General features: G+C 44.6%; 1 protein-coding gene across 1 annotated transcript in view; it reads left to right on the top strand.

The window, feature by feature from the left end:
* nmbr (neuromedin B receptor) overlaps window positions 1-25,841 on the top strand; it is a 53,111-nt gene extending 27,270 nt beyond the window's left edge. Inside the window, exons 2-3 of the mRNA XM_078556376.1 lie at window positions 5,041-5,389; window positions 25,455-25,841. Coding sequence (XP_078412502.1) covers window positions 5,041-5,389; window positions 25,455-25,841 — 736 coding nt within the window. The remainder of the gene's footprint in view (window positions 1-5,040; window positions 5,390-25,454) is intronic.
* The last annotated feature ends 579 nt before the right edge of the window (window positions 25,842-26,420 follow it).

Raw genomic sequence — 26,420 nt, 5'->3', positions numbered from 1 at the left:
GCAACCCATCTCCCGCGCCTCTACCCTCACACCTTCCTCTCCCTCCCAGAACCATGATAGGGTCCCCCTTGTCCTCACTTTTCACCCCAGCAGCCTCCGCATTCAAAGGGTCATTTTCCGCCAACTCCAGCATGATGCCACCACCAAACACATCTTCCCCTCACCCTGACCCCCCGGTCACCATTCCATAGGGACTGTTCGCTCCAGACACCCTGGTCCACTCCTCCATCACCCCCAACACCTCATCCCCTTCCCACGGTACCTTCCCATGCAATCTCAGAAGGTGCAACACCTGCCCCTTTACTTCCCCTCTCCTCACCGTCCAAGGGCCCAAACACTCCTATTTGGTGAAGCAGTGCTTCACTTACATGTCCCTCAATTTAGTCTACAGCATCTGCTGCTCCCAATGCAGTTTCCTCTGCATTGGAGAGACCAAACGCAGACTGGGTGACCGCTTTGCGGAACACCTTCAGTCTGTCCACAAGCATTACCCAGACCTCCCTGTCGCTTGCCATTTCAACACTCCACCCTGCTCTCATGCCCACATGTCCTTCCTTGGCCTGCTGCAATGTTCCAGTGAAGCCCAATGCAAACTGGAGGAATAGCACCTCATCTTCCGACTAGGCACTTAACAGCCTTCCGGACTTAACATTGAGTTCAACAATTTCAGACCATGAACTCTCTCCTCTATCTTCACCCTTTTTTTAATCCCTTTCTTCTACATTCGTTTTAATTTTTTATCCACTTATTTTTACTTTTATTCATTTATTCATTGTTTTATCCCCTTTTATCCCATTTTCTATCCTTTTTCCCCAACCACTGCCCCCTGAACCCACCCCACCCCCACAAAAGGGCCATCAGTTACTTGTTCCATGTTGTTCTTTCCAGAGTGCTTACACTTGTTCTGCTATTATCACAGTCTGCTTTCTTACCTTAATGCCACTGTCAGCACCTCCTTTAGCCCTTACCATTGTCATTATCACTCCCTTGTCCTTTTGTTCATGACATCTTTGTCAATCTCTCCTTTGTCCCCACCTATCGCTGACCTATAACATCACCTGCTCCACCTCAATTAAACAATAAAAATGTAATCACATTTCTACTTCTCTTTAGCTCTGTAGAAGCATCATATGGACTTGAAACGTTAACTCTGTTTCTCTCTCCACAGATGCTATTAGACCCACTGAGTTTTTCCAGCATTTTCTCTTGTGGTTATGGGTCTCTACTATTTCACTTGAGTGATTGTTCCAGCCAGTTACCAGCCTTTATGCAAACAGGTTCTATCCACTGTTTGATCTAACTGTACTTTTTTTCATTCTCACTGGGTTATTACACATTCTATTTCTAGGCAATATCAGGAACACACACTGGGTGGAATTGTCCCAGATTTGTAGTAAGTGCAGTAGTGGGTGGGTAAAATGACGTTGGCTGGTTTTCGTGCTGTATCGTCCCAAACCCGCTGCATTAGTTATGCATTCCCGGGAAACATAACCATTTCGATAGTGGGTGGGCTCTCATTCGCCCGCCACACCATCACCTCGCCGCTTCATCATGCCAGGCATCATATTTAAAGTCTAGACATGCGCACACGCCTCAGTGCTTCCAGCCCAGGACCACTGCAGGGAAGATGTCCCCGAAAGGCAAAAAGACTGCAGCCCCCGGGTTTAGTGACATGTCATTGGACTGCCCTTTGGATGCCCTGGGGGCCTGCCACGATGTCCTCTACCCCCGCCCTGGCTGCAAGATGGGCAGCGGTGTGACCAACCAGGCTTGGGAGGTGGTAGCGGTGGTAATCAGTGCCGATGCTGCATGGAAGAGGTTGGCCATCCATTGCAGGCAGAGGATGGATGATCTCATCCGTGCAGCCAGGGTAAGGCAACCATCTCATCACTCTAAACTCACACACTCACAAGCCCATCACACATTCACTGGCATCTCACTCACTGCCAGCTCAAGGGACATCACCACTCATTCTCTCACACACCCTCATATCTCCATCTGGCCTCATCTCCTCTGGAGACTGCCTCCTCAGCTCTCACCATCTTGAGGCCACTTGCACAGATCAACATGTTCCCCCACACACACACCCTGGGATACCCACATTCCCCAGTACAGCCCTCGTCCTGCAGCCTCTTCCCTTGTCTGAGGCCACTTCTCCCCCTTCCCCAAGCAAGCTCTAGACCTGCAGTCAATGAAAAGCCACTGTGGATGATCTGGTGGGTAGAGACCTACAATGAGCCCCCCTAAAAGTGATGTGGTGCTGTCTGTGAAGCCTGGCGCTGATGACTGCGAGTGCTGCCCGAAGCAAGGTAGACAAACAAACCTCAAAGTCCCGAGTGAAGTGCAGCTCACCAGATCCATTTCACTTATGCGCTGTTGTGAAACACGTCGGCGTGTTTTCCTGTGGGTGGACAATCTAGCCGGGGGAGACGATTCCAGTGGGCCGGCCTAATAATGATATGTGGATGTATTACAATGAGGTTTCCGACGTCCGATGGCGGGAAATGCAGCTCGCCATTGGCGGGCTGAGTGGGTGATCGCAAACTGGTTTCATGCCGTTGTGAAACTGCACCGTATTGTCCGCTGACGCCACCAAACATGCCCGATTAGTGGGGATTCAAGGGAATGCAGAGGATGATCCAATTTACTGCTTAAGAGGAACAAACGAGTGAGTTCAATGGAATGCTGACTAGACCTTTGCAAAAATAGAGAGGAGGAAGGATGGGAAGGAGAGATCAGTAACTAGACTGTGCTGCTGGACATGCCGGAGGAAAGCTACCAGGAGGGCTGTCCCTAAGGATATGCGGGGTCTGGGGCGAATCCCAATGTGTGGACCACCGGTAACGTTTTCAGACAAGTTTCCTGTGATGGCTGGGTCCCTGAGTGTGTGTGTGTGTGTGAAAAGAATCCCCAGCAGCAACATCCCAGCTACTGCGCACTCTGCTCCAGGCGTGTACTGCACGATTGACTGTGATAACCGTGTCACACCTAAAACTACACCTTGCTTCCGAGGCTGAACATAATTGCTTGCTCTCCTTTGGTTAAGGAGCAATCCATGATCTCTATGGGATTCCGTTATAACATTTTTACAAACACACCCCACACCACAACTGGAGAAAACGCTAAGGCTGGAATTTTCCAGCCCCTCACTCCGGCGGGATCTTCCCATCCCGCTGATGTGAACGGAGATTTCAATGGCTCACCGGCCCCGCCGCGGGGAAGGGGGGGAGGGGCTGGAAAATTCCGGCCTAAACGCCGGAGTGAGGACATTCACTGCGTTCAACTTTTTTAAAAAAGTTACAGACGCGATGCAATGAATAATTTGATTTTAAAAAAATGAAGGTGCATCTTCCAACGTTAAGCAAGTGTTAGTTGCGAAAGTGTACTGGAAAAAAGATAAAATAAAATAAAAAGCGGAGGGTTTCAATTGCCCAGGACCGAAAATAAACACAGCAAATGAGTGACTTACCCCACAGGTTGGATGCTATGCGCTTTATACCCACTTTAAAGACATTAACTAGTTGGGAATAGTATTACACCCAACACCATGGTGTCGAAGTACCAGGGTCCCCACTGGGCCCGGGGCGGTCCCCCCGATACGCCATTCACTAGGGACACCAGTAAAAACTGGGAAATAAAGAATACTGGTCGGAGCTGTTTTTTTCCTCTTGGGCAGGTTAAAAAAAGATTTTCCTCATGTCTCCGCTGATCCTTTTGCCAATCACGTTAAATCCGTGTCCTCTGGTTCCCGACCCTTTTGCCAATGGGAACGGCTTCTCCCGATCAACCCTGTCCAGACCCCTCGTGATTTTGATCGTTTCATTGACTGTAAAGCACTTCGAGGCATCCGGAGGCCACAAAAGGCGCTAAATAAATGCAAGTCCTTGTTCGAGATTGAGAGTCCCTTCTTTTCTCGTTCGAGATTAAGACTGAGAAATGAGAAGGGAAATCATCTTACGAAGGGAGTGAAGTGCACTTACATTAGGTTCCATTTTATATTAAGTCAGGATGGAGAGTATGGTTGAAGGCCCAGTCACTGGCGCAAAAGGAACGAGGGATGGACAAGAGGCCCAGAAGTGGAGGAGCTCAGAGATCACTGGCCACCCGTACCTTGATCTTATGACTGAATTCACTGACACATTTTGAGTATTTAAAAAGACTAATCAAAAACTGTTGGATGTTCTGGATACGTGGATTGACCATCCTCCGTGCCTGTCTTTATGGTGACGATATGTAAATAAATAGGGTTGCCAACTCTGAACATACTCCTGGGAGTTTTATCATATGACCTCCCATTTCTAGCTGCCCTGTCCAGTCAAACTGAGGTTTTTTAAATCCATTGCTAATATTTTTAGAACGAATAAACAAAAGAGTTCAAAGAAAATGAGAAATAATTCTTTATTTTAATGTTCCAAGTTGCTTACGGCAATGACTTAGAAGATGAATCTTCGATTCCTGGAAACTCCAGGGCGCGCCTGGAGGGATGGCAACCCTATGACATGAGGGATAAAAGAACTGAATGGTGTGCAGACTAGGTGAGATGAGGTAATGTCAGAGGAGGCTTGAACAGAGCAATAAACAGCATCATGGGTCCGCTGAATGCACTGAACCACTTCTGTGCTGTGAATGCTATGTGAGGTTATTTTGAATTATGAAAGAGCCTAATAGGAGTGACATGGAGAAGATATTTCCACTTGTGGGGAAACTAGGACTAGGGGTCATAATTATAAGATGGTCATCAATAAATCCAACAAGGCGTATGGGGGGAAAATTCTTTACCCAGAGAGCAGCGAGAATGTGGAACTCGCTGCCACAGGGAGTAGCTGGGGTGAATTGCATAGATGTATTTAAGGGGGAGCTAGATAAACACGAGGATGAAAGAAATAGAAGGAAATGCTGATGGGGTTAGACAAAGGAGGGTGGGAGGAGGCTTGTGTGAAGTAACGACACTGGCATGGACCGGCTGGGTCGAATGACCTGTTTCTGCGCTGTAAATAATTTGAATAAAGTGGGCATTTGTGCATTTATTGTTGTTTGCAGGTACAAGGCGATTGTAAACCCTATGGACATCCAGGCATCCAGTGCAGTCCTTCATACGTGCATTAAGGCGGTGACCATCTGGATGATCTCCGTGGTCCTAGCCGTTCCAGAGGCTGTGTACTCGCAGGTGGTGCAGCTCCACAATGGGGAGAACGAAAGCTTCAGTGCCTGCGTCCCGTATCCGCTCTCTGACAAGCTGCATCCCAAAATCCATTCGGTGATGATATTCCTGGTGTACTACCTCATCCCCCTGGGCATCATCAGCGTTTACTACTTTCACATCGCTCAGAGCTTAATCAAGAGCGCGCATGACATGCCCGGAGAAAGTAGCGAGCATGTCAGGCGGCAGGTAAGTTAGCAGAAACCACCGTTGACCGCGTGGATAGAGAGGTCTCCCCGCCTGTCACTGACCTTATACAGACATTTCAGGGCAACAAGAAGAACCAGTAGTGGTAATGTTCTGGGCACCATGGTTCAAATCTCACCAAGGCAGCCGGTGGAATTTAAATGCAATTAACAAACCTGGAATATAAAGCTAGTTATGACAATGTCAACGATCATTGTTGTAAAAACCCATCTGGTTCACTAATGTCCTTTAGGGAAGGGTATCTGCCATCCTGACCCGGTCTGGCCTACATGCAATTCCAGGCCCACAACAATGTGATTGACTCCTAACTGACAAAGCAGGAAACTCTAGGCCAGTTAGCTTAACATCTATCATAGGGAAAATGTTAGAAGCTATTATTAAAGACATTATATAACAGGGCGCTTAGAAAAAATTCAAGGTAATCCGGCAGAATCACCATGGTTTTGTGAAAGGTAAATCATGGTTAATCAATTTATTGGAGTTCTTTGAAGAAGTAACATGTGCTGTCGATAAAGGGGAAGCAGTCGATGTACTGTACTTAGATTTTCAGAAGGCATTTTATAAGGTGCTGCATCAAAGGTTATTGCAGAAAATAAAAGCTCATGGTGTAGGGGGTATCAATTGGCATGGGTAGAAGATTGGCTAGCTAACAGGTAACAGAGAGTAGGCATAAATGGGTCATTTTTTGGTTGGTAAGACGTAACGAGCGGTGTGCCACAGGGATCAGTGCTGGGGCCTCAAATTTTTACAATATATATAAATGATGTAGATGAAGGGGCTGATTGTATGGTTGCTAATTTGCTGTTGACACAAGGATAGGTAGGAAAGTAAGTTGTGAAGAGAATATTAGGAGGTTACAAATGGACATAGGTTAAGTGAGTGGGAAAAGACCTGGCAAATGGCGTATAATGTGGGAAAATGTGAAATTGTTCATTTTGGCAGGAAGAATAAAAGAGAAACATATTATCTAAATGGTGAGAGATTGAAGAGCTCTGAGATTCAGAGGCATCTGGATGTCCTAGTGCATGAATTGCAAAAGATTAGAATACAGGTCCAGCAAATAATTAGGAAAGCTAATAGAATATTATCGTTTATTGCGAGGTCAAGAATAGCGAGGTTGTGCTTCAAATATACAGGGCATTAGTGAGACCACATCTGGAGTACTGTGTACAGTATTGGTCTCCTTATTTAAGGAACGATGTAAATGCATTGGATGCAGTTCAGAGAAGGTTTACTAAACTAATACCAAGATTGAGCGGGTTGTCTTATGAGGAAAGGCTGGACAGGCTAGGCTTGTATTCACTCTAGTTTAGAAAAATGAGAGGTGGCTTGATGGAAACCTTTAAAATCCTGAGGGGTCTTGACAGGGTGGATGTGGGGAGGATGTTTCCTCTTGTGGGAGAATCTAGAACTAGGGGTCACTGTTTAAAAATAAGGGGTCACCCATTTAATACAGAGATGAGGAGAATTTTTTTCTCTGAGGGTCGTGAGTCCTTAGAACTCCCTTTCTCAAAAGGTGTACCTTTTGAGGAAAAGCCTTTGAGTATTTTTAAGGCAAAGGTAGATAGATTCTTGATAAGCAAGGGGGTGAAAGGTTATTGGAGGAGCGTGGGACTGTCCAGTTGATGTTACATTCAGATCAGCCATGACCTTATTGAATGGCGGAGCAGGCTCGAAGGGCTGAGTGGTACTCCTGCTCCTAATTCATATGTTCGTATGCATGTAAACAGCCGAGCAAGACACTCAGCTCCAGGGCAATTAGGGATGGCAACAAATGCAGAAATTTAAAAAAAAATCCGTATAGTACGTTTAACATTTAAAAATGTTCCAAGACACTTCACAAGAGTGTTAGTGACAAAATTTGACCACAAGTCACATAAGAAGATAGTAGGAAGAATGGCCAAAATCTTACTTTTACAGAGTGTCTTAAAAGAGAAGAGAGAGGCGGAAAGCCAAAGGGGTTTAAGGTCATGCTAGCTAAGGGAACGTCTATCAATGATGGAATGATGAAAATTGAAGACGTGCAAGAGGCCAGAAATGGATGAGCACGGATATGTTGGGGGGGTTGGAAGTAGTTACAGAGATAAGAAGGAGCGTGACTATAGGGTAGCAGTTTAAAAGGGAGAAGGAATTGAAGGATACGCTGATCAAGTGAGCTGAAGTAGAGTGGGAGGAGGCTCGTGTGGAGCATTAGGACTATCACGGACCAGTCGGGCTGAATGGCCTGTCTCTGTGCTGTAAATTTGAACTGAGTTCAAAGCAAGCCAGGCAAAACAAAATAAAACAAAATCGGAAGTGAATGCAATTCTGAGAAATGGACCTTTCCTTTGTGGTGTCAATCTCATATCTTCAGTAATGTTAAGGAGGGAGAGCCCAGTAGAGTGTACCCGGTCAGTGTCACCATTGAGATTAATTGGGAATGGAGATAATATTGGAAAAACACCAACAACAGCAAAAAAAAAAGCTCCAAAAAGAGTAAATGCAATATAAATGGGTCTTGGAGGGCAGTAGACTCAGGTGCAAGGGGTCTGATTGGAATCAGTAGCACATTACGATCACTGGTACTCAGTAATAGGACATTCCAATGTTGTTAGGATTAAATCACAAGGTAGAGTGAAGACCTTTGTCACATCTTGTTTATATTTAATTTATTCCTTGTAAGCTTATGTCAAAGTATCTAATGAACAGTTGAAATTGTAATTCAGACAGAACAGATTGCAGATTGAGCATTCCATTGATGCACACCAAGAAGAGAGATTGACTGGACTGGACCATTGCGTAACTATAGTAAACCAGCAACATTGGGAGCTGGCTGCAAAATTAGAATAAGTGCCATCCATGCTTCAGTGGGTACCACCCTCTCCTCTGAGTCAGAAGGGTTCAAGTCCTACTCCAGAGACTTGTGCACGTAATCCAGGCTGACACTCCCGGTGCAGTACTGAAGGGGCACTGCACTGTTGGAGGTGCCATTCTTCTAACGAGTTGCTAAACCGAGGCTCCTGTCTGATCTCCTGTGAACAATATACACCCCTTGGCACTCTTTGAGGAAGAAGGCGGGGGTCCTGTCTAAAATTTATCCCTCAGCCAATATCACTAAAACAGGTTATATGGTCATTTTATCTCATTTCTTTGTTTAGGACCTTGCTGTGCGCAAATTGGCTGCAGCGTTTCCTGCATTACTACAGTGACTACACTCCAAAAGTACTTCATTGATGGTAAAGCACCTTGGGACATTCTGAGATTGAAAAAGGTGGAATTTAAATGTGGAGTCTATTTAAGGAGATGAGAAACAATTGCCCACTCTCACCTCACCCAGAAACCTCAAGTTTCTTAACCTCGGCCATAGAGACAGATCTAATTCCAAATAAAAACTTGGCAGTATAAACAACGAAGCTGAGGTCACAACTTCATCCATGTTGAAATAGAATACCCTGATTCTTTTCATGCTAACTTGTTAATAAGAGATGGTTTTATTTTGCCCTGATCACTCACCAAGTACGTGAGTTTATATAGTGAAAAATAAAAGCTAAGACACTTGCTACTTGTGTGATTATAAAATGCAAAATGGAGGTCGCTGTGAAAAAACAATTCAATCACTAAACAGGAGAGTATATCACTCTTCGAAAATGTCTTACATCTTTGAATCCAATATTGTACTCCAAAAAAAATTGGTAGTGCGAAATTAAAAACAATTTCTCTTCATGCATCAGAGGAGATGTTGCAGAGCCAGCAGTCCATCCTATTTGCTTATCCCTCACTAGGGACTCCTTCTTGACATTATGGCTGATTCCCCATCTGTATGGATCATAATAATGTCTGTCTGGAAGCCCCAAAGAACATGAGGAAATGTTCGCTTTGTATCAAAAGAGGACTCAATAGGCAGTAAGTCCCCAGTGTGGGAAAAACAGTGGGAAGTTGGGGGGGTCTGTGTCAGTGAATGGGGGAGTTGATGTGATGGAACTAACCTGAAATTTTCAGACGGGTCCAGCCAATATACCAGTAATCGCCCTCCTCCTTCAGGTTGCTGACCCTAACAACAATGGATTATTGTTTTATGGCACCTTTAACGTAGCAGAACAAGGTGCTCATCAAACATTGAACCCCACAAAGAGATATTAAGATAGATTGTTAATAGGACCCAAGCTGATTGGTGAAGCCAAAACCAAGATACAGAGCTTTTGTCTATTGAGAGAGTTCAATCTCACAGCTCTCCTCCCACACAACCCAGTGTCCCACCTATCCCCTATTTATACCGTCTTTTTAAAAAAATGATCTGTTGGATTTCAATTCCCAACCCCCCCCCCCCCCCCGGCTTCCATGACTGGATTTAAACTCTTGGCTGCAAAACATTAGGCCAGGCCTCTGGATTACTAGCACAGTAACATTACCTGTAGGTTGTCATTATTGCATCCCATCTGAAAGACAGCACCTCCAACAGTACCCCCTCAGTATTGCACTAGAGTGTCAGCTTTGTCCAGTCCAGTCCCTAGAGTGGGACTTAAACCCAGAGCTTTCTGGCTCAGAGGTAAGAATGCTACCTGCTTTACCATGGCTGTAATGATAAACTATACCATCACCCAGGCGTGGAATTGAACCCCTTGCCTTTTGTGTAACAGACAAGGATATTCACCATTATTCAAAGAAGAAGGGGCTCGATAAGGTGGATGCTGAGGGATTGTTTCCTCTGGTTGGGGAACCTAAAACATGGGGGTACAGTCTCAAGATAGGGGGCTGATCATTTGGGACTGAGATGAGGAGAAATTGCTTCAATCAAAGTGTTATGAATCATTGAAATCCTCTACCCATAGGGTTGTGGATGCTCCATTGCTGAATACATTTAAAGCTGGGATTGACAGATTTTTGGTCTCTCAGGAAATTAAGGGATATGGGGAGTGGGTGGGAGAGTGGAGTTGAAGCCCAGAATCAGCTAGGATTGTATTGAATGGCAGAGGGGCAGTGGAGATGGGTCACATGGTTTACTCCTGCTCCTATTTCTTATGTTATTATAGTCTAGTCCACAAAGTACAACTTGCTACCAAAAGGAGCAGCATAGTTACATGTAAGGAGAAGTCAGATAAACCCATGAGGGAGAAAGGAATAGAAATGTCTGCTGATAGGATGAGACGAAGAGGAGTGGAGATGCACACAGGCAAGAAGCTATTGGAGTTATTTCTGTGTCATACACACTTTTGGAATACTATACAAGTTAGTGTTGAGGGTAAATCCAGGCTAAGGTTAAGGCCTAATGCTAGGTTTACTCTACAAAATGTCAGCATTGCTATGAGGTGGGAAGTGATTCACAGTACTTTGTAGCATTAATGTGCCCAAAATCTTTGCAATTTAAAAGAAGCCTCACTCTATCTAGCTTTATTACATGGTTTTCATATCCATAGTTGTATTTATAAGTATTAGACAGGTATAAACGTCTAAACCCACAGCTTATAATTGAGCTCAATAACATCACATGTCAGCTCCATGGCTGCATGTGTCAATGCTTTAGGGCCGGTGCAGTTTTAACACGGGAGTTATTCATTAAAAATATTGACCTGGAGCATGTATTAATCAAAAAGGAAAGCTTGATGGGATTTTCTAAAACCAGCTGTGTCTCGAGGGAATGTTGCACTGTAAAACATAACCACCCTGTTTATAATGTGTATAGAATAGTTCTGCATTCAGATATTTAGACATCATATACTTACACTTTGGATCAGTCATGGCGACTTTGCATGGCTGCATATCTCTACAGGCCAGCTATTATAGCAGGGGTATGTCACACAGTGGTTATGTTACTGGACTAGTAATCCAGGGATCTTGGTTAATGACCTGGGAGCACGAATTTAAATCTTATCATAGCAGATGGAGCTCAATTCAATGGATGAAATAACCCTGGAATTAAAAAGCTGGTATCAGTAATGGTGATTATGAAATGACTAGATTTTTATAAGCACTCATCCGGTGCATTAAGGTTTCTCAGGGAAGGAAATCTGCCATCCTTACCTGGTTTGGCCTACATGTGACTCCAGACCCACAACAATGTGGTTGACTCTTAACTGCCCTCTTATATGGACTAGCAAGCCACTCAAATGTATTTGAGATGGTGGCTCACCAGTACCTTCCCAAGGCCAGTGAGGATGTGCATTAAATAATGGCCATACTGATGACACTTTTAAGTGGTGAACCTACATCTTCCCTCATATATTTTAATGTGAACCTTGGTCAGACCGCACAGAATACTGCGTGCAATTCTGGTCGCCATATTATAAAAAGGACATAGAGGCACTGGAGAGGGTGCAGAGAAGATTTACAAGGATGATCCCAGAAATGTGTGGGTATGCATCTAAGGAAAGAATTGACAGGGATTGGCAGAATAACATTTCAGCACAGACTAGAAGGGCCAAATGGCCTGTTTTTCTGTGCTGTAGTGTTCTATGGTTCTATGGACAGGATTGGTCTCTTTTCTCTTGAAAAACAATGGCTGAGGGGTGACCTAATAGAGGTATTTGAAATTATGAAAGGTTTTGATAGAGTGGATACAGAAAGAATGTTTCCTCTTGTAGGGAAGAGTGTAACTAGAGGCCATCAATATAAGATAGTCATCAAGAAATCCAATAGGGAATTCAGGAGAAACTTCTTTACCCAGAGGGTAATGAGAATGTGGAACTTGCTACCACTGGGAGTGGTTGAAACAAATAGTGTAGATGCATTTAAGGGGAAACTAGACAAGCATTTTGGGGAGGAGGGAATAAATAGTAACTTGAACATCGCTGAAAAGAGAGACATGTTGCCAAAGCTTTTCATCTGGGACTCCTCAGGACAAATGCAAGAATACCAAATTTTAAACAATCACAACAATTTATACTACAGGAGAAAAGGGTGACGATTTGTTGCCAACCGATGGTCACAATGATAGATTTAGATGAGGAAAGATGGGAGGAGGCTTAAATGGAGAATAAACACAGACTGGTTGAGCCAAATGGCCTGTTTTGGTGCCATAGATCCATTGTAATTCCAAAATCTTACCTAAACCTGTCCAAATGGATAAAATAGTCAAGGCTGACAATTCAGTGCAACTCATTATTCTTTTAATTATTGCATGACAGATTCCATATAAACATCAATACAGCGCTCCCTTTAACTTTAAACAGAACCAACATAGAATGTTTTCCTTAACTCTCCTTAATCTCACCAGCGATCACTCAGAGGAATGTGTTCCCATCTGTGTGGATGATCACGTCTGCCCACAGTTTCCTTGAACGTTATCCAAGGTCTGCCTCTAAAAAGACACTTCTTATGATGCAAAGATCACACCCGTGACAATGACTGATGCAACCCTCTCTCCCTGTGACTGTACCATCTTGATTTGCTCACCTCCCCATTCTGGTCAGTGAACGGTCCATTTACGCACAAGGAAAATTCTGTTTCAATGTTCATACCATTAGCATGGTACCTAAAGGAGGAAGAGGATCCTGACCGTTGAACTCCTGTGGCCACGTTAACAGGACTGACAAACGACAATGATTCCGCCACCTCTGGATTGGTTCCTACACCCTGTGGAAATGTAAATACAGGTCGAATATCCTTTATTGGTACATCCAGAACCCGGACACATCCAAAAACCGAACGTTTTTTTTGAACGGCTATGCAGTTAGTTTGTATGTTAATAAAACAATGTAATGTTATATTACGGGTGTAATAAGTGTTAACAGATAAGAAGTAGAGTGTGTGAAAGTTGGAAAATGGAGAAGCAACCCTCTCAACAAAGGTGTTCTGATAGGCTTATCAGCATTCTTCAATGGGTTTTACTCCAGCAGCAATTTTCATACAGGTAGAGTATCCTTGATCCAAAACCCTTGGGGCCAATTGCATTTCGGTATTCAGATACTTTCGGTTTTCAGATCTCCCATATATAAGGTAGGACTAGCTATACTTACATTACAATTGCCTAAGTCTAGGCTAGCCATAGGCTACAAATACTGGGTTGCTTCTCCATTTGTCAACTCTCACACACTCTACTTCTTATCTGTTAACACTTATTACACCCGTAATATAACATTACATTGTTTTACTAACATACAAACTAACTGCATAGCCATTCAAAAAAACGTTCGGTTTTTGGATGTGTTTGGGTTTTGAATGTACCGATAAAGGATATTCGACCTGTATTTACATTTCCACAGGGTGTAGGAACCAACCCAGAGGTGGTGGAATCATTGTCGTTTGTCAGTCCTGTTAACGTGGCCACAGGAATTCAATGGTCAGGATCCTCTTTCTCCTTTAGGTAGCATGCCCCAAGAGAGTGCTGGCGACCATAGGCTTCCATTGGATTGGCCCATGATTATGCTTGGCAAAGTACAGCAATGGTTTGCAATAGTTCAGTTTACACAAAAACATGCCAGCCTGTAGTTTGTAAATTCCAACTACTTTCTTGTTTGGCATATTCATGAAGTTGATTCATCTATGTCCCTGTTGCTGTATGAATAATTTCCTTTCAGCTCACAGCTTGTTTTACAAGTTTATTTGAAAGTCACATTGGTACCTTGAGGCAGTCTGGGAGATGAAGCTTGGTCAATTTCTGACGATTAGTCAATTTACAAAACAACCTGTACAGTGCAGCCGTTTAACCTTTTAACGTCTGTTAAATGCATTCTTGCTGCAGGGATGGCTACAATACTCACAACCTGTGAATGAATTAAGAAAAATATATAAGCACTTATAACACCATGGCAGCTGGTGGAATTTATATTCAATGAATAAAATCAGGAATTGAAAGGGAATGTCAAGACAATGACCATCGATTGTCGTAAAAACCCATCTGTTTCACTAATGCCCTTTAGGGAAGGAAATCTGCCGTCCTTACCTGGTCTGGCCTACGTGTGACTCCAGACCCACAGCCCTGCGGTTGACTCTTAACTGCCCTCTGAAATGGCCGAGCAAGCCACTCAGTTCAACGGTAATTAGGGATGGGTAACAAATGCTGGCCTTGCCAGCGACACCCACATCCCATGAAAGAATTTTTAAAAATCCTACTTGGGCAGTTTGAGATTTTGAATTCTATTTCAAAAAAAAACCCCTGGGAACATAAATGTTGGTCTCAGTAAAAGATAGAGCCGTTGAGCTGCGATTCAGGGCTTTCCTGATGCCCATTAGGGAAGCAAACCCTTCACCCAGTCTGTCTATATGTGACTGTAGCCTTGCACTAATGTGGCTCACTCTTAACTGGATCATCAGGATAATTAGTGTTGGGCTATGAACACACGCCAAGAATGAATAAGGAACAAATTGGGTGGAGGTTCTTTTTTTGTATGTCCTAAGAGGCCTGTCCTCATGATTATATTGAGCTTTATTGAAACAGCGTGTGAGGCTGAGGCCAGAGTGGGGCGGAGAGTTAAAATAACAAGCGGATAACATGCAGACTCGATGGGCCAAAGGGCCTCTGCTGCACTGTGTGATTCTGTGATCTTGTGATAAGGTGGCTTTGTTACAAAAGTAATATACGGCAGAAGCTGGAAATCTGAAATAAAGACGGAAAATGCTGGAAGCACTCCTCCGGCCTGGCAGCATCTTTGGAGAGGGAAGCAGAGTTCATCAAAACTGGGGAAAGGTACATATATAATGGGCTCTAAGAAAGTGAAAGGTGGAGTGTGGGGGGAAAAAAACAGGGAAAGCCTGTGATAGTGTGGAAGACAGGAGAGATTAAATGACAGAAGAGTTGGTGGTACAAGGCCAAAAGGAGTGGGAACGGGACAGGTAATAAAACAAAAGATGTGTCTAGAGGAGGTGTGAATAGCAGAACGATGAACAGCTGCAGCCCAAAAAGCAAAGACAAGAGAAAAAGGAGTTAAAACCAAAACCTGCAAAGGAAAAGGTAACAAAACAAAAACGGGGGCAGAGGTTAGAGTTTGAAATTGTCGAAATCCGTGTTGAATCTGGAGGTTGCATTATTTTTTTGCTGTGAGGCTTAATAGCCTTTGCTTGTGTCTGTTTACATATGGTTGTGTGATCTCCGTGAGGCTGAGATCAGCTTGAGAAAGATCCTGAACTCCGAGTGGCAGCTGCAATATAGCTGTGGCCGTGAGCATGATTAATGCAGGTTAAGCTCAGGTTAAGCAGTGCCTGACAGATGGCGTTTGCAGTCAGATCCTGGAGCTGCTTATAGCTGGTGAACCAACTGAATTGACTAGGCACACGTAGGGAATGGAGAAGACGATTCATTCAAGTAAACATCCAAACCCACAACCAATCTCCTTGTTCCAGCTGAACAGCACTGTTGGAATCAATCCATACAGTAGGTCTCACTGCCCTGGTGCTTAACTGGGTTGAAGTCACTGACCCACAGGCCACTGAGACTATAGCATATTGGCAGAGGAGCTGTGCTGAGGGGATAAATCCAAGGTGTCAAAGGTTCCATCGCATGATTTTTCAAAGGCAGAACGTTATCGTGATTTCCCGCAGCAAATTACAGCAACCGCGACATGCACTTACCATGGACGTTGGTATATATGTTGCCCTTTGAACCCTCAAAATCCCTCCAAAAATGCATTTGATCGAAAAGCCAAGTATAAAAGCCCAAAACTGGCTGGGGTGTAGGTGGTGGCTATTTTTAAATGTCATTTGCTTCTGACACAAAGGCTGGAATCTTCCAGCACCCCCTCCCCCTCCACCCCCCACCCCCCCTCCCCCACCCCAAAGGCGGGACCAGCGAGCCATTGACATCTCCGTTCACATCGGAGGTACTGGAACATCCCGCCGACGTGAGGGCTGTAAAATCCCGGCCAAAGAGTGGGCGTGTCTTAAATTCCCGCACGTCTTCACACCACAGGCGATGTCGTCTGTTTGATCCCTTACTCCCAGTTGTAAGGTATTGGTAAATAAAACATGTATTTGTGGCGAGAAAAATCGAGACTGACCACCGATGCCAGCATAACTTTTGTTTGCTTAAATGGGACATGGGCATTACTGCCACGAGGCCAGTATTTATTGACCATTCCTAACTATCCTTGAACTGCGTAGCTTGCTAGATCATTGCAGAGGGCAGTTAAGGGTCAACCACGTTGCTGTGGGTCTGGAGTCACATGCAGGTAAAGATGGCAAATTTCCTTTAGTGAACCAGATGGGTCTTTACAACATTCGATGATAGTTGCCATGCTCACCGTTACTGAGACTAGTTTTCAATTCCAGACTTTTTTTTTTAATTAATTGAATTTAAGTTCCACCAGCTACCTTCCTTCATGGGGTGAAATCATCATGTCTCCAGTGCATTAGCCTGGGCCACTGGATTACTGGTCTAGTGACATTAGCACGATGCCACCACCTCCTCAGAGTGTTGTGGCTGAAAAGGGGGTTGACTTACACACTTGAGTGCATGCAAAACCATAGGCCGGGATTTTTCAGCCCTGACCCCAGCGGGAATCATCCGTGGGTGGGATGGAAAATTTGACAGACCAGCCGAAGGCCCCTTGGCCTTTGGGTGGAAATTTCCAGCTCCGCAGTGGCCAGGACTGGAAAATCCCGCCCATAATTTTTGGGTCTGGAAAAATGGGGTTGTCTTACACACGTGTCGACATATATACCGCGATTTACAGCATATAGCCCTGTTAATGTAATTAAAGATCGCAAGACGCTTCTCCCGAGCGTAATCAGAAAAAAATTGACACTAAGTCGCAGGAGATATTCAGACAAGTGGCCAATAGCTTGGTTGAAGAGGTAGGTTTTAAGGAGCATTTTAGAGGAGGGAAGGGAGGTGAAGAGGTTTAGGGAGGGAATTCCAGAGCTTACGACCCAGTTTGTTTTCTTCAAGTGTCCATCTAATTTCCTTTTGAAGTACAGATACCTCAGAGGGCTGTGGAGCTAGAGGTGATTGCAGAGACAGAGGGATTTGAAAACAAGGATGAGAATTTTAAAATTGGGGTGCTGCTTAACCGACAGCCAAAGCAGCTGAACAAGAATCTTGGTAACATACAGCACAGGAGGAGGCCATTTGGCCCATCGTGCCTGTGCTGATTCTTTGAAAGATTTGTCCACCTTAGCGCCACATCCCAACTGTTTTCCCATAACCCTGAAAAATAGTCTTCTTCAGGTGCATGTCCAATTGCCTTTTAAATGTTCAACACTGCATTTCATTTCAGACATTACAACAGTGACTGCACTTCAATAGCTGTAAAGCACTTTGATATGTCCAGTGGTCATAAAAGCACTGTATAAATGCAAAGCTTGCTTTTTGCTGGATTATGAGGAACCTTCACAATACAATCCACAACTTGCAACCCCAGCAGAGCCCTCATGGGGTCTGTGTGCAAAGATTGGGCTCTTCCCCATCGCTGTGCTCACTGCTAACAAAGATCCACAGGGATCGGTGTTGGGTCCCTTGTTTATACGATTTATACTTGAGTGCAGGAGGGTTGATCAGTAAGTTCGCAGATGACACGAAAATTGGTGGGGTGGTAAATAGTGAGGAGGATAGCCTTAGCTTACAGGAGGATCTCGACGGGCTGGTCAGATGGGCTGATCAGAAGCAAATGGAATTTAATCCGGATAAGTGTAAGGTGATGCATTGGACAGGGCAAACAAGGCACGGGAATACACGATGAATGGTAGAACCCTGGGAAGCACCGAGGATCAGAGGGACCTTGGTGTACATGTCCACCAGCCCCTTAAGGTAGCGGGATAGGTAGATAAGGTGGTTAAGAAGGCATATGGGATACTTGCCTTTATTAACCAAGGCATAGAATATAAGAGGCCTAGGATTGCCTCTGTAATGGAAGAACAACAGCAGGACCATCTTTGATGCAGCTCCCTAACCCAGTTATGCTACCCTGCGTGTGTGAAAGTTGTCAGCTGTCACACAGTGGGTAGCACCCTTGCGTCAGGAAGTTGCAGGTTCAACTTCCACTTCAGAGGCTTGAGCTCAAACCTTAGGCTCCAGTGCAGTACTGAGGGCAAGCTGCACTGCTGAAGGTGCCACCTTTGAAAGGTGAGGTCTCAGACGGGTGTAAAAGATCCCCAGGTGTTGTTCAAAGAAGAGCAGCGGAGAGTTCCCCCTGATATCCTGGCCCAACATTTATCCCTCAATGAACACCTATAACAGATCTAAAAATAGAAAATGCTGGAAACACTCAGCATTCTGGCAGTATCAGTGGAGTGAGAAACAGAGTTAATGTTTCTGCTCGGTGACCTTTCACCTGGACTGGGCATACTTAGAGCTTTCAACAGCTTTCAAAGGTGGCCTGGAACAGATTATCTGGGCACTTGTTTCATTGCTCCTTGTGGGATCTTGCTGTGTGCAATTTGGCTGGCCTGTTTGCTACACTACAAGAGCACCTACACTTTAAAAGTGCTTCACTGGCTGCAAATCATGGCTGAGACACCCTGAGGTTCTCGTAGCCAAACATGTACTTCTGAGGTGCAAAGACTTTGAGCTATAACCCCCCTCCTTCAGGCTTGAAGATGATTGTTCTGTGGTGAATCCCAGGCCACAGAATAGGACATGAGATTTTCATCGTTGCAGAATCATTTGTGAAGCAGGACGGCAAACGAGTGAGTTTCAGCTCTGATGAAGGGTTTATTTTATGAACGGATAGCTCCCCACACACAAGAAAGATGTCCACTTGCACTACATCCCTCTCTAGGCTACTTCTAGGCTTAAATTTTGGGTGTTGGAAGGGGGAGCCTAATTTTGATTCTTTCGTTGAACCACTTTCAGTCTTGCACGTGACAGGCGACACCCCCAAAGGAGAAGGCCCACAGGTCAATGCGGCCTATCCCACACAAATGTGGTGTCTTGCATGCAGCACAATGCAAATACTGCACTGCCCACACCCACCCCACTGAAAGACATGTGATCCCTCGGGAGAGGTTAAAAAAACTTTGTGGTCTGATTAAATTCCCACCTTCAGCCACTTAATGTGTGGTTAAGCACTGCTTGAGAACAAAATTTAAAAGTTAAACCAGTGTCTGTTGGTCAGTGCATAAGAACCTAAGAATTAGGAGCAGGAGTAGGCCATTCAGCCCCTCCCCTCGAGCCTGCCCCACCATTCAATAAGATCGTAGATGACCTGATGTGACCTCAACTCCCACTTTCCTGCCTGACCCCATAACCCTTGACTCCCTCATTGATCAAAAATCTGTCTAACTCAGCCTCGAATGTATTCAATGACCCAGCCTCCACTGCTTGCCGGGGGGAGAATTCTAACCACTAAGTGGTTCTCAGAGACTAAATTCCTCCTCATCTTCACCTTAAATGGGAGACCCCTTATTTTGAAACTGTGCCCCCCCAAACCTATATTCCACCCCGAGGGGAAACATCCTCTCAGCATCAGCCCTGTTAAGCTCCCTCAGGATCTCATATGTTTCATTAAGATCCCCTCTCATTCTTCTAAACTCCAATGAGTACAGGCTTAACCTGTTCAACCTTTCCTTATAAGACAACCCCTTCATCCCAAGAATTAACCTAATGAATCTTCTTTGAACTGCCTCCAGTGCAATATATACCTCCTTAAGTAAGGTGACCAAAACTGCACACAGTACTCCAGGTGCAGTCTCACCAATGCTCTGTACAGTTGTAGCTAGACTTCCTTACTTTTATATTCCATTCCCCTTGCAATAAATGCCAACATTCCATTTGCCTTCCTAATTACTCGCTGTACCTGCACGCTGACTTTTTGTGATTCATGTACAAGGACACCCAGATCCCTCTGTACTGCAACAATTTGCAGCCTCTCTATATTTAAATAATATCCTGCTTTTCTATTCTTCCTGCCCATGTGGGCAACCTCATATTTTCCCACATTATTCTCCATCTGCCCAAATTTTCCCCACTCACTTAACTTCTCTATATCTCTTTGCAGACTTTTTATATCCTCACAAATTACTTTCCATATCATCAGCAAATTTGGCTACAATACAGCCAGTCCCTTCATCCAAGTCGTTCATATAGATCATAATAGTTGAGTAAATTGTTCAATAGACCCTGTCTTTAAATTTACTCATGAAAAGTGTGTACTCATTGAAAACATTTTTGATACCTAATTTTGCTTGTCTTGTGACCACCAACAACCTTTTCTCACATATAATTATGTAGAGTCTGAGCAGTGATCTTCATTCTTGTAAATGCAGGTTCTGACATGTCAGCATCTTAAGTAAACACAACGTTAAAACTGCTTAACAAAAACAGAAATACCTGGAAAAACTCAGCAGGTCTGGCAGCATCGGCAGGGAAGAACAAAGCTGACGTTTCAAGTCCTCATGACCCTTCAACAGAACTAAGTAAAAATAGGATAGGGGTGAAATATAAGCTGGTTTAAGGTGGGGGGGGTGGGGGGAGAGAAGTGGGGGTTGCTGGTTGTAGGGACAAGCAAGCAGTGATAGGAGCAAATAATCAAAAGATGTCACAGACAAAAGAACAAAGAGGTGTTGAAGGTGGTGATATTATCTAAAAGAATGTGCTAATTAAGAATGGATGGCAGGACACGCAAAGTACAGATAGCTCTAGTGGGGGTGGGATGAAATAAGACTAAAAGGGCATAAAAGGTATAGATTTAAAAATAATGGAAATAGTTGGGAAAAGAAAAATCTATATAAATTATTGGAAAAAACAAAAGGGAAGGGGAAGAAACGGGAAGGGGGTGGGGATGGAGGAGGGAGTTCAAGATCTAAAGTTGTTGAACTCAATATTCAGTCCGGAAGGCTGTAAAGTGCCTAGTCGGAAGATGAGGTGCTGTTCCTCCAGTTTGCATTGAGCTTCACTGGAACAATGCAGCAAGCCAAGGACAGACATGTGGGCTAGAGAGCAGGGTGGAGTGTTAAAATGGCAAGTGACAGGGAGGTCTGGGTCATTCTTGCGGACAGACCGCAGGTGTTCTGCAAAGCGGTCGCCCAGTCTGCGTTTGGTCTCTCCAATGTAGAGGAAACCGCATTGGGAGCAACGAATGCAGTAGACTAAATTGGGGGAAATGCAAGTGAAATGCTGTTTCACTTGAAAGGAGTGTTTGGGCCCTTGGACGGTGAGAAAAACTGCTCAATTATGTCTGATCTCTCATGTTCTGACAAGTCAATTCACTCTCTTTTACTCAATCAACAACATTTATTGGTGTTCTCAATGTGGTAAAATACCTCAAGGCACCTTACAGGTGTGTTATCCAACAAAGCTTTGACACCAAGCCACATCAGGAAATATTGGGATAGTTGAGGTAGGTTTTAAGGAACATCTTAGGGGTGAAAGAGAAAACTGGAGAGGCAGAGAGGTTTAAGGAGGGAATTCCAAAGCTGGTTTCTAAACTGCTTACTACAAGTGTAATTTTTTTAATATTCATTCATGAGGTGTGGGTGCCACTGGCTAGATTAGCATTTATTGACATCCCTAATTACCCTTGAGGAGGTGAGCCACCTCCCTGAACTGCTGTAGTCCATGTGTTATAGGTATACCCACAGTGCTGCTAGGAAGGGAGTTCCAGGATTTTGTTCCATGCAGTGAAGTAACAGCTGATTTAGTTCCAAATCAGGATGGTGTGTGACTTGGAGGGGAACTTGCAGGTAATGGTTTTCCATGAAGCTGCTGCCCTTGTCCTTCTAGGTGGTAGAGATTGCGGGTTTAGAAGGTGCTGTCGAAGGAGCCTTGCTGAGTTGCTGCAGTGCATCTTATAGATGGTACACACTGCTGCCACTGTGTGTCGGTGGTGGACAGAATGAATGTCTAAGTTGGTGGATGGATGGGATGACAATCAAGTGGGGTGCTTTGTCCTGGATGGTGTCGAGCTTCTCAAGTGTTGTTAGAGTTGGAAAGCATTCTATTACACTCCTGACTTGTGCCTTGTAGATGGTGAACAGGCTTTGTGGAGTCAGGAGGTGAGTTACTTGCCACAGAGTTCCCAGCCTTTGACTTGCTCTTGTAGCCACAGTATTTATATGGCTGGTGCAGTCCAGTTTCTGGTCAACGGTGACCCTGAGGACATTAATGGTGGGGGTTTCAGCAATGTTAATGTAGTTGAACATCAAGGGGGGGATTGTTAGATTCTCACTTGTTGGAGAAGGTATGACTCTTGTGTGATGTGAATGTTACTCGCCACTTATCAGTCCAAGACTGAATGTTAACAGGTTTTGCAGCATGCCGGCATAGACCTCCTGGACATCCTGACATTCAGAGATTGTAGTAATGATGAAGCCCTGGGGTAATAATATGCTGCGATGAGGTGGGAGGATGGGGAGACAGGGGCACTCTAAAGATTTTCAGGATCAGTTGAAATCAGTGAGATGACCTTCCTCACTCATACCCATATCTGCGATCTGTGAAACTGGAGCTCAGAAAGGAGGAAGAGAGGTGGGAGACCTGTATAAATTAGAAAGCAGGCTGATTTAACGAGTGGTAGCAGCAGGCCCGGTACATAAAGCATGCAGATCACAGGAGGAGAGCTGATCAAGGAAATGATCTTGATGGGATGAATAGTCTTTATCTGCTTTGGACGTATGATGACAGAAGAAAACTAAACAAGAAAATGGCAAAAAGCAACAGAGAAATGAACGCAAACACAAAAAATACCTGGAAAAACTCAGCAGGTCTGACAGCATCTGCAGAGAGGGCCACAGTGAATGAACACACTGACTATGACATGAACCATTAACATTACTTTCTTTCAGCATCTGACTAATTGATGTTTAATATCGGATATAAATGAAATAGTGGATGTTATATACATGGATTTCAGTAAGGCCTTTGACAAGGTCCCTCATGGAAGACTGGTACAGAAGGTAAAGTCGCACGGGATCAGAGGTGAGCTGGCAAGATGGATACAGAATTGAAACAAAAAGCTAAAAGCTACTGCGGATGCTGGAAATCCAAAACAAAAACAGAATTACCTGGAAAAACTCAGCAGGTCTGGCAGCATCATTCCTTTTGAAGGGTCATGAAGACTCGAAACGTTAACTGATTTCTTCTCCACCGATGCTGCCAGACCTGCTGAGTTTTTCCAGGTAATTCTGTTTTTGTTTTGGATACAGAATTGGCTTGGTCATAGAAGACAGAGGGTAGCAGTGGAAGGGTGCTTTTCTGAATGGAGAGCTGTGACTAGTGGAGTTCCGCAGGGATCAGTGCTGGGACCTTTGCTGTTTGTAGTATACATAAATGATTTGGAGGAAAATGTAACTGGGATAATTAGTAAGTTTGCAGACGACACTAAGGTTGGAGGAGTTGCAGATAGTGAAGAGGATTGTCAAAGGATACAACAGAATATAGATCGGTTGGAGACTTAGGCGGAGAAATGGCAGATGGAGTTTAATCCGGACAAATGCGAGGTAATGCATTTTGGAAGGTTTAATACAGGCAGGAATTATACAGTAAATGGCAAAACCCTTAAGTGCATCGACGGGCAGAGGGATCTGGGTGTACAGGTCCAAGGTCACTGAAAGTGGCAACGCAGGTGGGTAAGGTAGTCAGGAAGGCATATGGCATGCTTGCCTTCATTGGCAGGGGTATTGAGTATAAAAGCTGGGAAGTCATGCTGCAGCTGTATAGAACCTTGGTTAGGCCACACTTGGAATATTGCATGCAATTCTGGTCACCACATTACCAGAATGATATGGAGGCATTGGAGAGGGTGCAGAGGAGGTTTACCAGGATGCTGCCTGGTCTGGAGGTTATTAGCTATGAGGAGAGGTTGGAGAAACTCGGATTGTTCTCACTAGAGCAACGGAGATTGAGGGGCGACTTGATAGAAGTTTACAAAATTATGAGTGGCATGGACAGAGTAGATAGTCAGAAACTTTTTCCCAGGGTGGAAGAGTCAATTACTAGGGGACATAGATTTAAGGTGAGAGGAGAAAACTATAGAGGAGATGTGTGGGGCAAGTTTTTTATGCAGAGGGCAGTGAGTGTCTGGAATTTGCTGCCAGAGGAGGTGGTGGAAGCAGGTACGATAGTGGTGTTTAAGAGGCAGCTTGACAAATACATGAATAGGATGGGAATAGAGGGATACGGACCCCGGAAGTGCAAAATGCTTTAGTTGACGGGCAATATGATCGGCGCAGGCTTGGAGGGCCGAGGGGCCTGTTCCTGTGCTGTACTTTTCTTTGTTCTTTGTTCTTGTTCTTTGAAATATGATTCACCCTCCTCTTGTGGCACTGGTCATTTAACCTTTCTGTCCTTCGGCTTAAAACCTGTTCATTTGCTTTTGAACATTTAATCATTGACTGTTGATAGCGTAATCTGAGGGAACCTGTGCTAATTGTAATTGGATTTGAAGAAATTTTAGGTTGAGGTACACAGTGATGATAATTCAGCTTTCTCACATGAATGGAATGGGTAGGCGTTATTATCCATTGCCTTTGATAATAGAGAGATATCTGGAAATGCTTTAAATGCAGTGTGCAGGCCAACTGCCTGGAAAAGGCAAAACAGGTAGGGATCTAGGGAAGATTTTCATCTTACTGTACTTCATTGTAAGGGAATGTGATTCTGTACAGAAATTGATTTGCCCTTTTTGGGAGATGGTGGCACAGTGGTAATGTCACTGAACTAGTAATCCTGAGGCCCCAGGCTAATGCTCCGGGTCATGGGTCCAAATCCACCATGGCAGGAATTTAAACTCAATTAATAAATCTGGAATGTAAAGCTAGTCTCAGTAATGGTGACCATGAAACTATCGATTGTCATGAAAACCCATCTGGTTCACTAATGTCCTTTTTAGGAAGGAGATCTACCGCCCTTACCTGGTCTGGTCGACATTTGACTCCAGAACCACAGCAATGCGGTTGATTCTTAATTGCCCTCTGAAATGGCCTAGCAAGCTACTCAATTCAAGGGCAATTAGGGATGGGTAACAAATGCAGACCTTGCCAGTGATGCCCACATCCCATGGAAAAACTGGGAAGCTTATTACCCCCGCTCCCTGCTTAAATTGAAATCATTGGAGTTAGAGAAGCCATTTGAGTTGATGGAGAGGGAAGGGGAGAACATTATTTTTGGCATCCCTTGACGTCCACTTGATTCTGCCCACTGATTTCACCTTCCCCTGTGTTACTTTTTCTCTTTCTTTCTCTCCTCCCCCGTTTCTCTTTCCAGATGGAAACCCGGAAACGCCTGGCGAAGATTGTGCTGGTGTTTGTTGGCCTGTTTGCGCTGTGCTGGTTCCCCAACCACGTCTTGTACATGTACCGCTCCTTCCACTATGGCGAGATCGACCCGTCCCTGGGACACCTCATGGTCACCGTGGTGGGCCGCGTGCTGAGCTTCTCCAACTCCTGCGTCAACCCCTTCGCCCTCTACCTTCTGAGCGAGAGCTTCCGAAGGCACTTCAACAGCCACCTCAGGTGCCAGAGGCGGCGGCAACCCTCGATATCCAACAGCTATTACCAGAGCACCTCCGCCATGCGCATGACGTCAGTGAGAAGCAGCAACAGGAACACCATCAGCAATGGCCACAGCCTCAAACAGGAGTCAGCGGCGTGAAGGGTCAAGCAGGGTACTATCTTTTATTTTGCTTCATCTCTACGTAACCTCCGTTTACAGGCTATCTAATCGCCCGCCTACCCCACTCCCACTCCACTCCAACTCTGTCTGCTCAACCCAAGCACCTTTTGACTTTTCTGCAGCAAGAAAGGATGAGATGATACAGTGGATCATAAGCTTGCCCTTGTATCCCTTTCAATTCATGAAACTGGAAAGTCTCCCCCTCTCTCTTTTGACTGTAGATGCGTGTGAATTGAGCTTGAGTGTCCCACTCCACCTCTTAGTGGACCTAGGTCCATGTCACAAGGGTATTCAGAATTCAAACTTTTCATTGGCATAAAAATGATCCAACTTGCTTCAAGGCCAGCCTGTGAGTTGCTGAAGCTTTGTTTGAAGAAGAATTTCCTGGACTTAGCCATAAATTTGCCTTGCAATAGCTTGAACTTGTGCTCAGTTGACCCGTGGTCGCAGTTTGGTTGGAATTAGTGGCTTAGCTTTACCTTTTATCTATGTTCATTAATGTAAGTATAGACCAATGAGATTCCCTTTAGGTTGTTGTTTTTAAAGGTGGAAGAATCC

This window comes from Cetorhinus maximus, chromosome 14 (genome assembly GCF_964194155.1).
Source record: "Cetorhinus maximus chromosome 14, sCetMax3.hap1.1, whole genome shotgun sequence".
Taxonomy (NCBI): domain Eukaryota; kingdom Metazoa; phylum Chordata; class Chondrichthyes; order Lamniformes; family Cetorhinidae; genus Cetorhinus; species Cetorhinus maximus.
The sequence above is the reverse complement of the archived record's forward strand: the minus strand, read 5'-3'. Positions and strand labels throughout refer to the sequence as shown.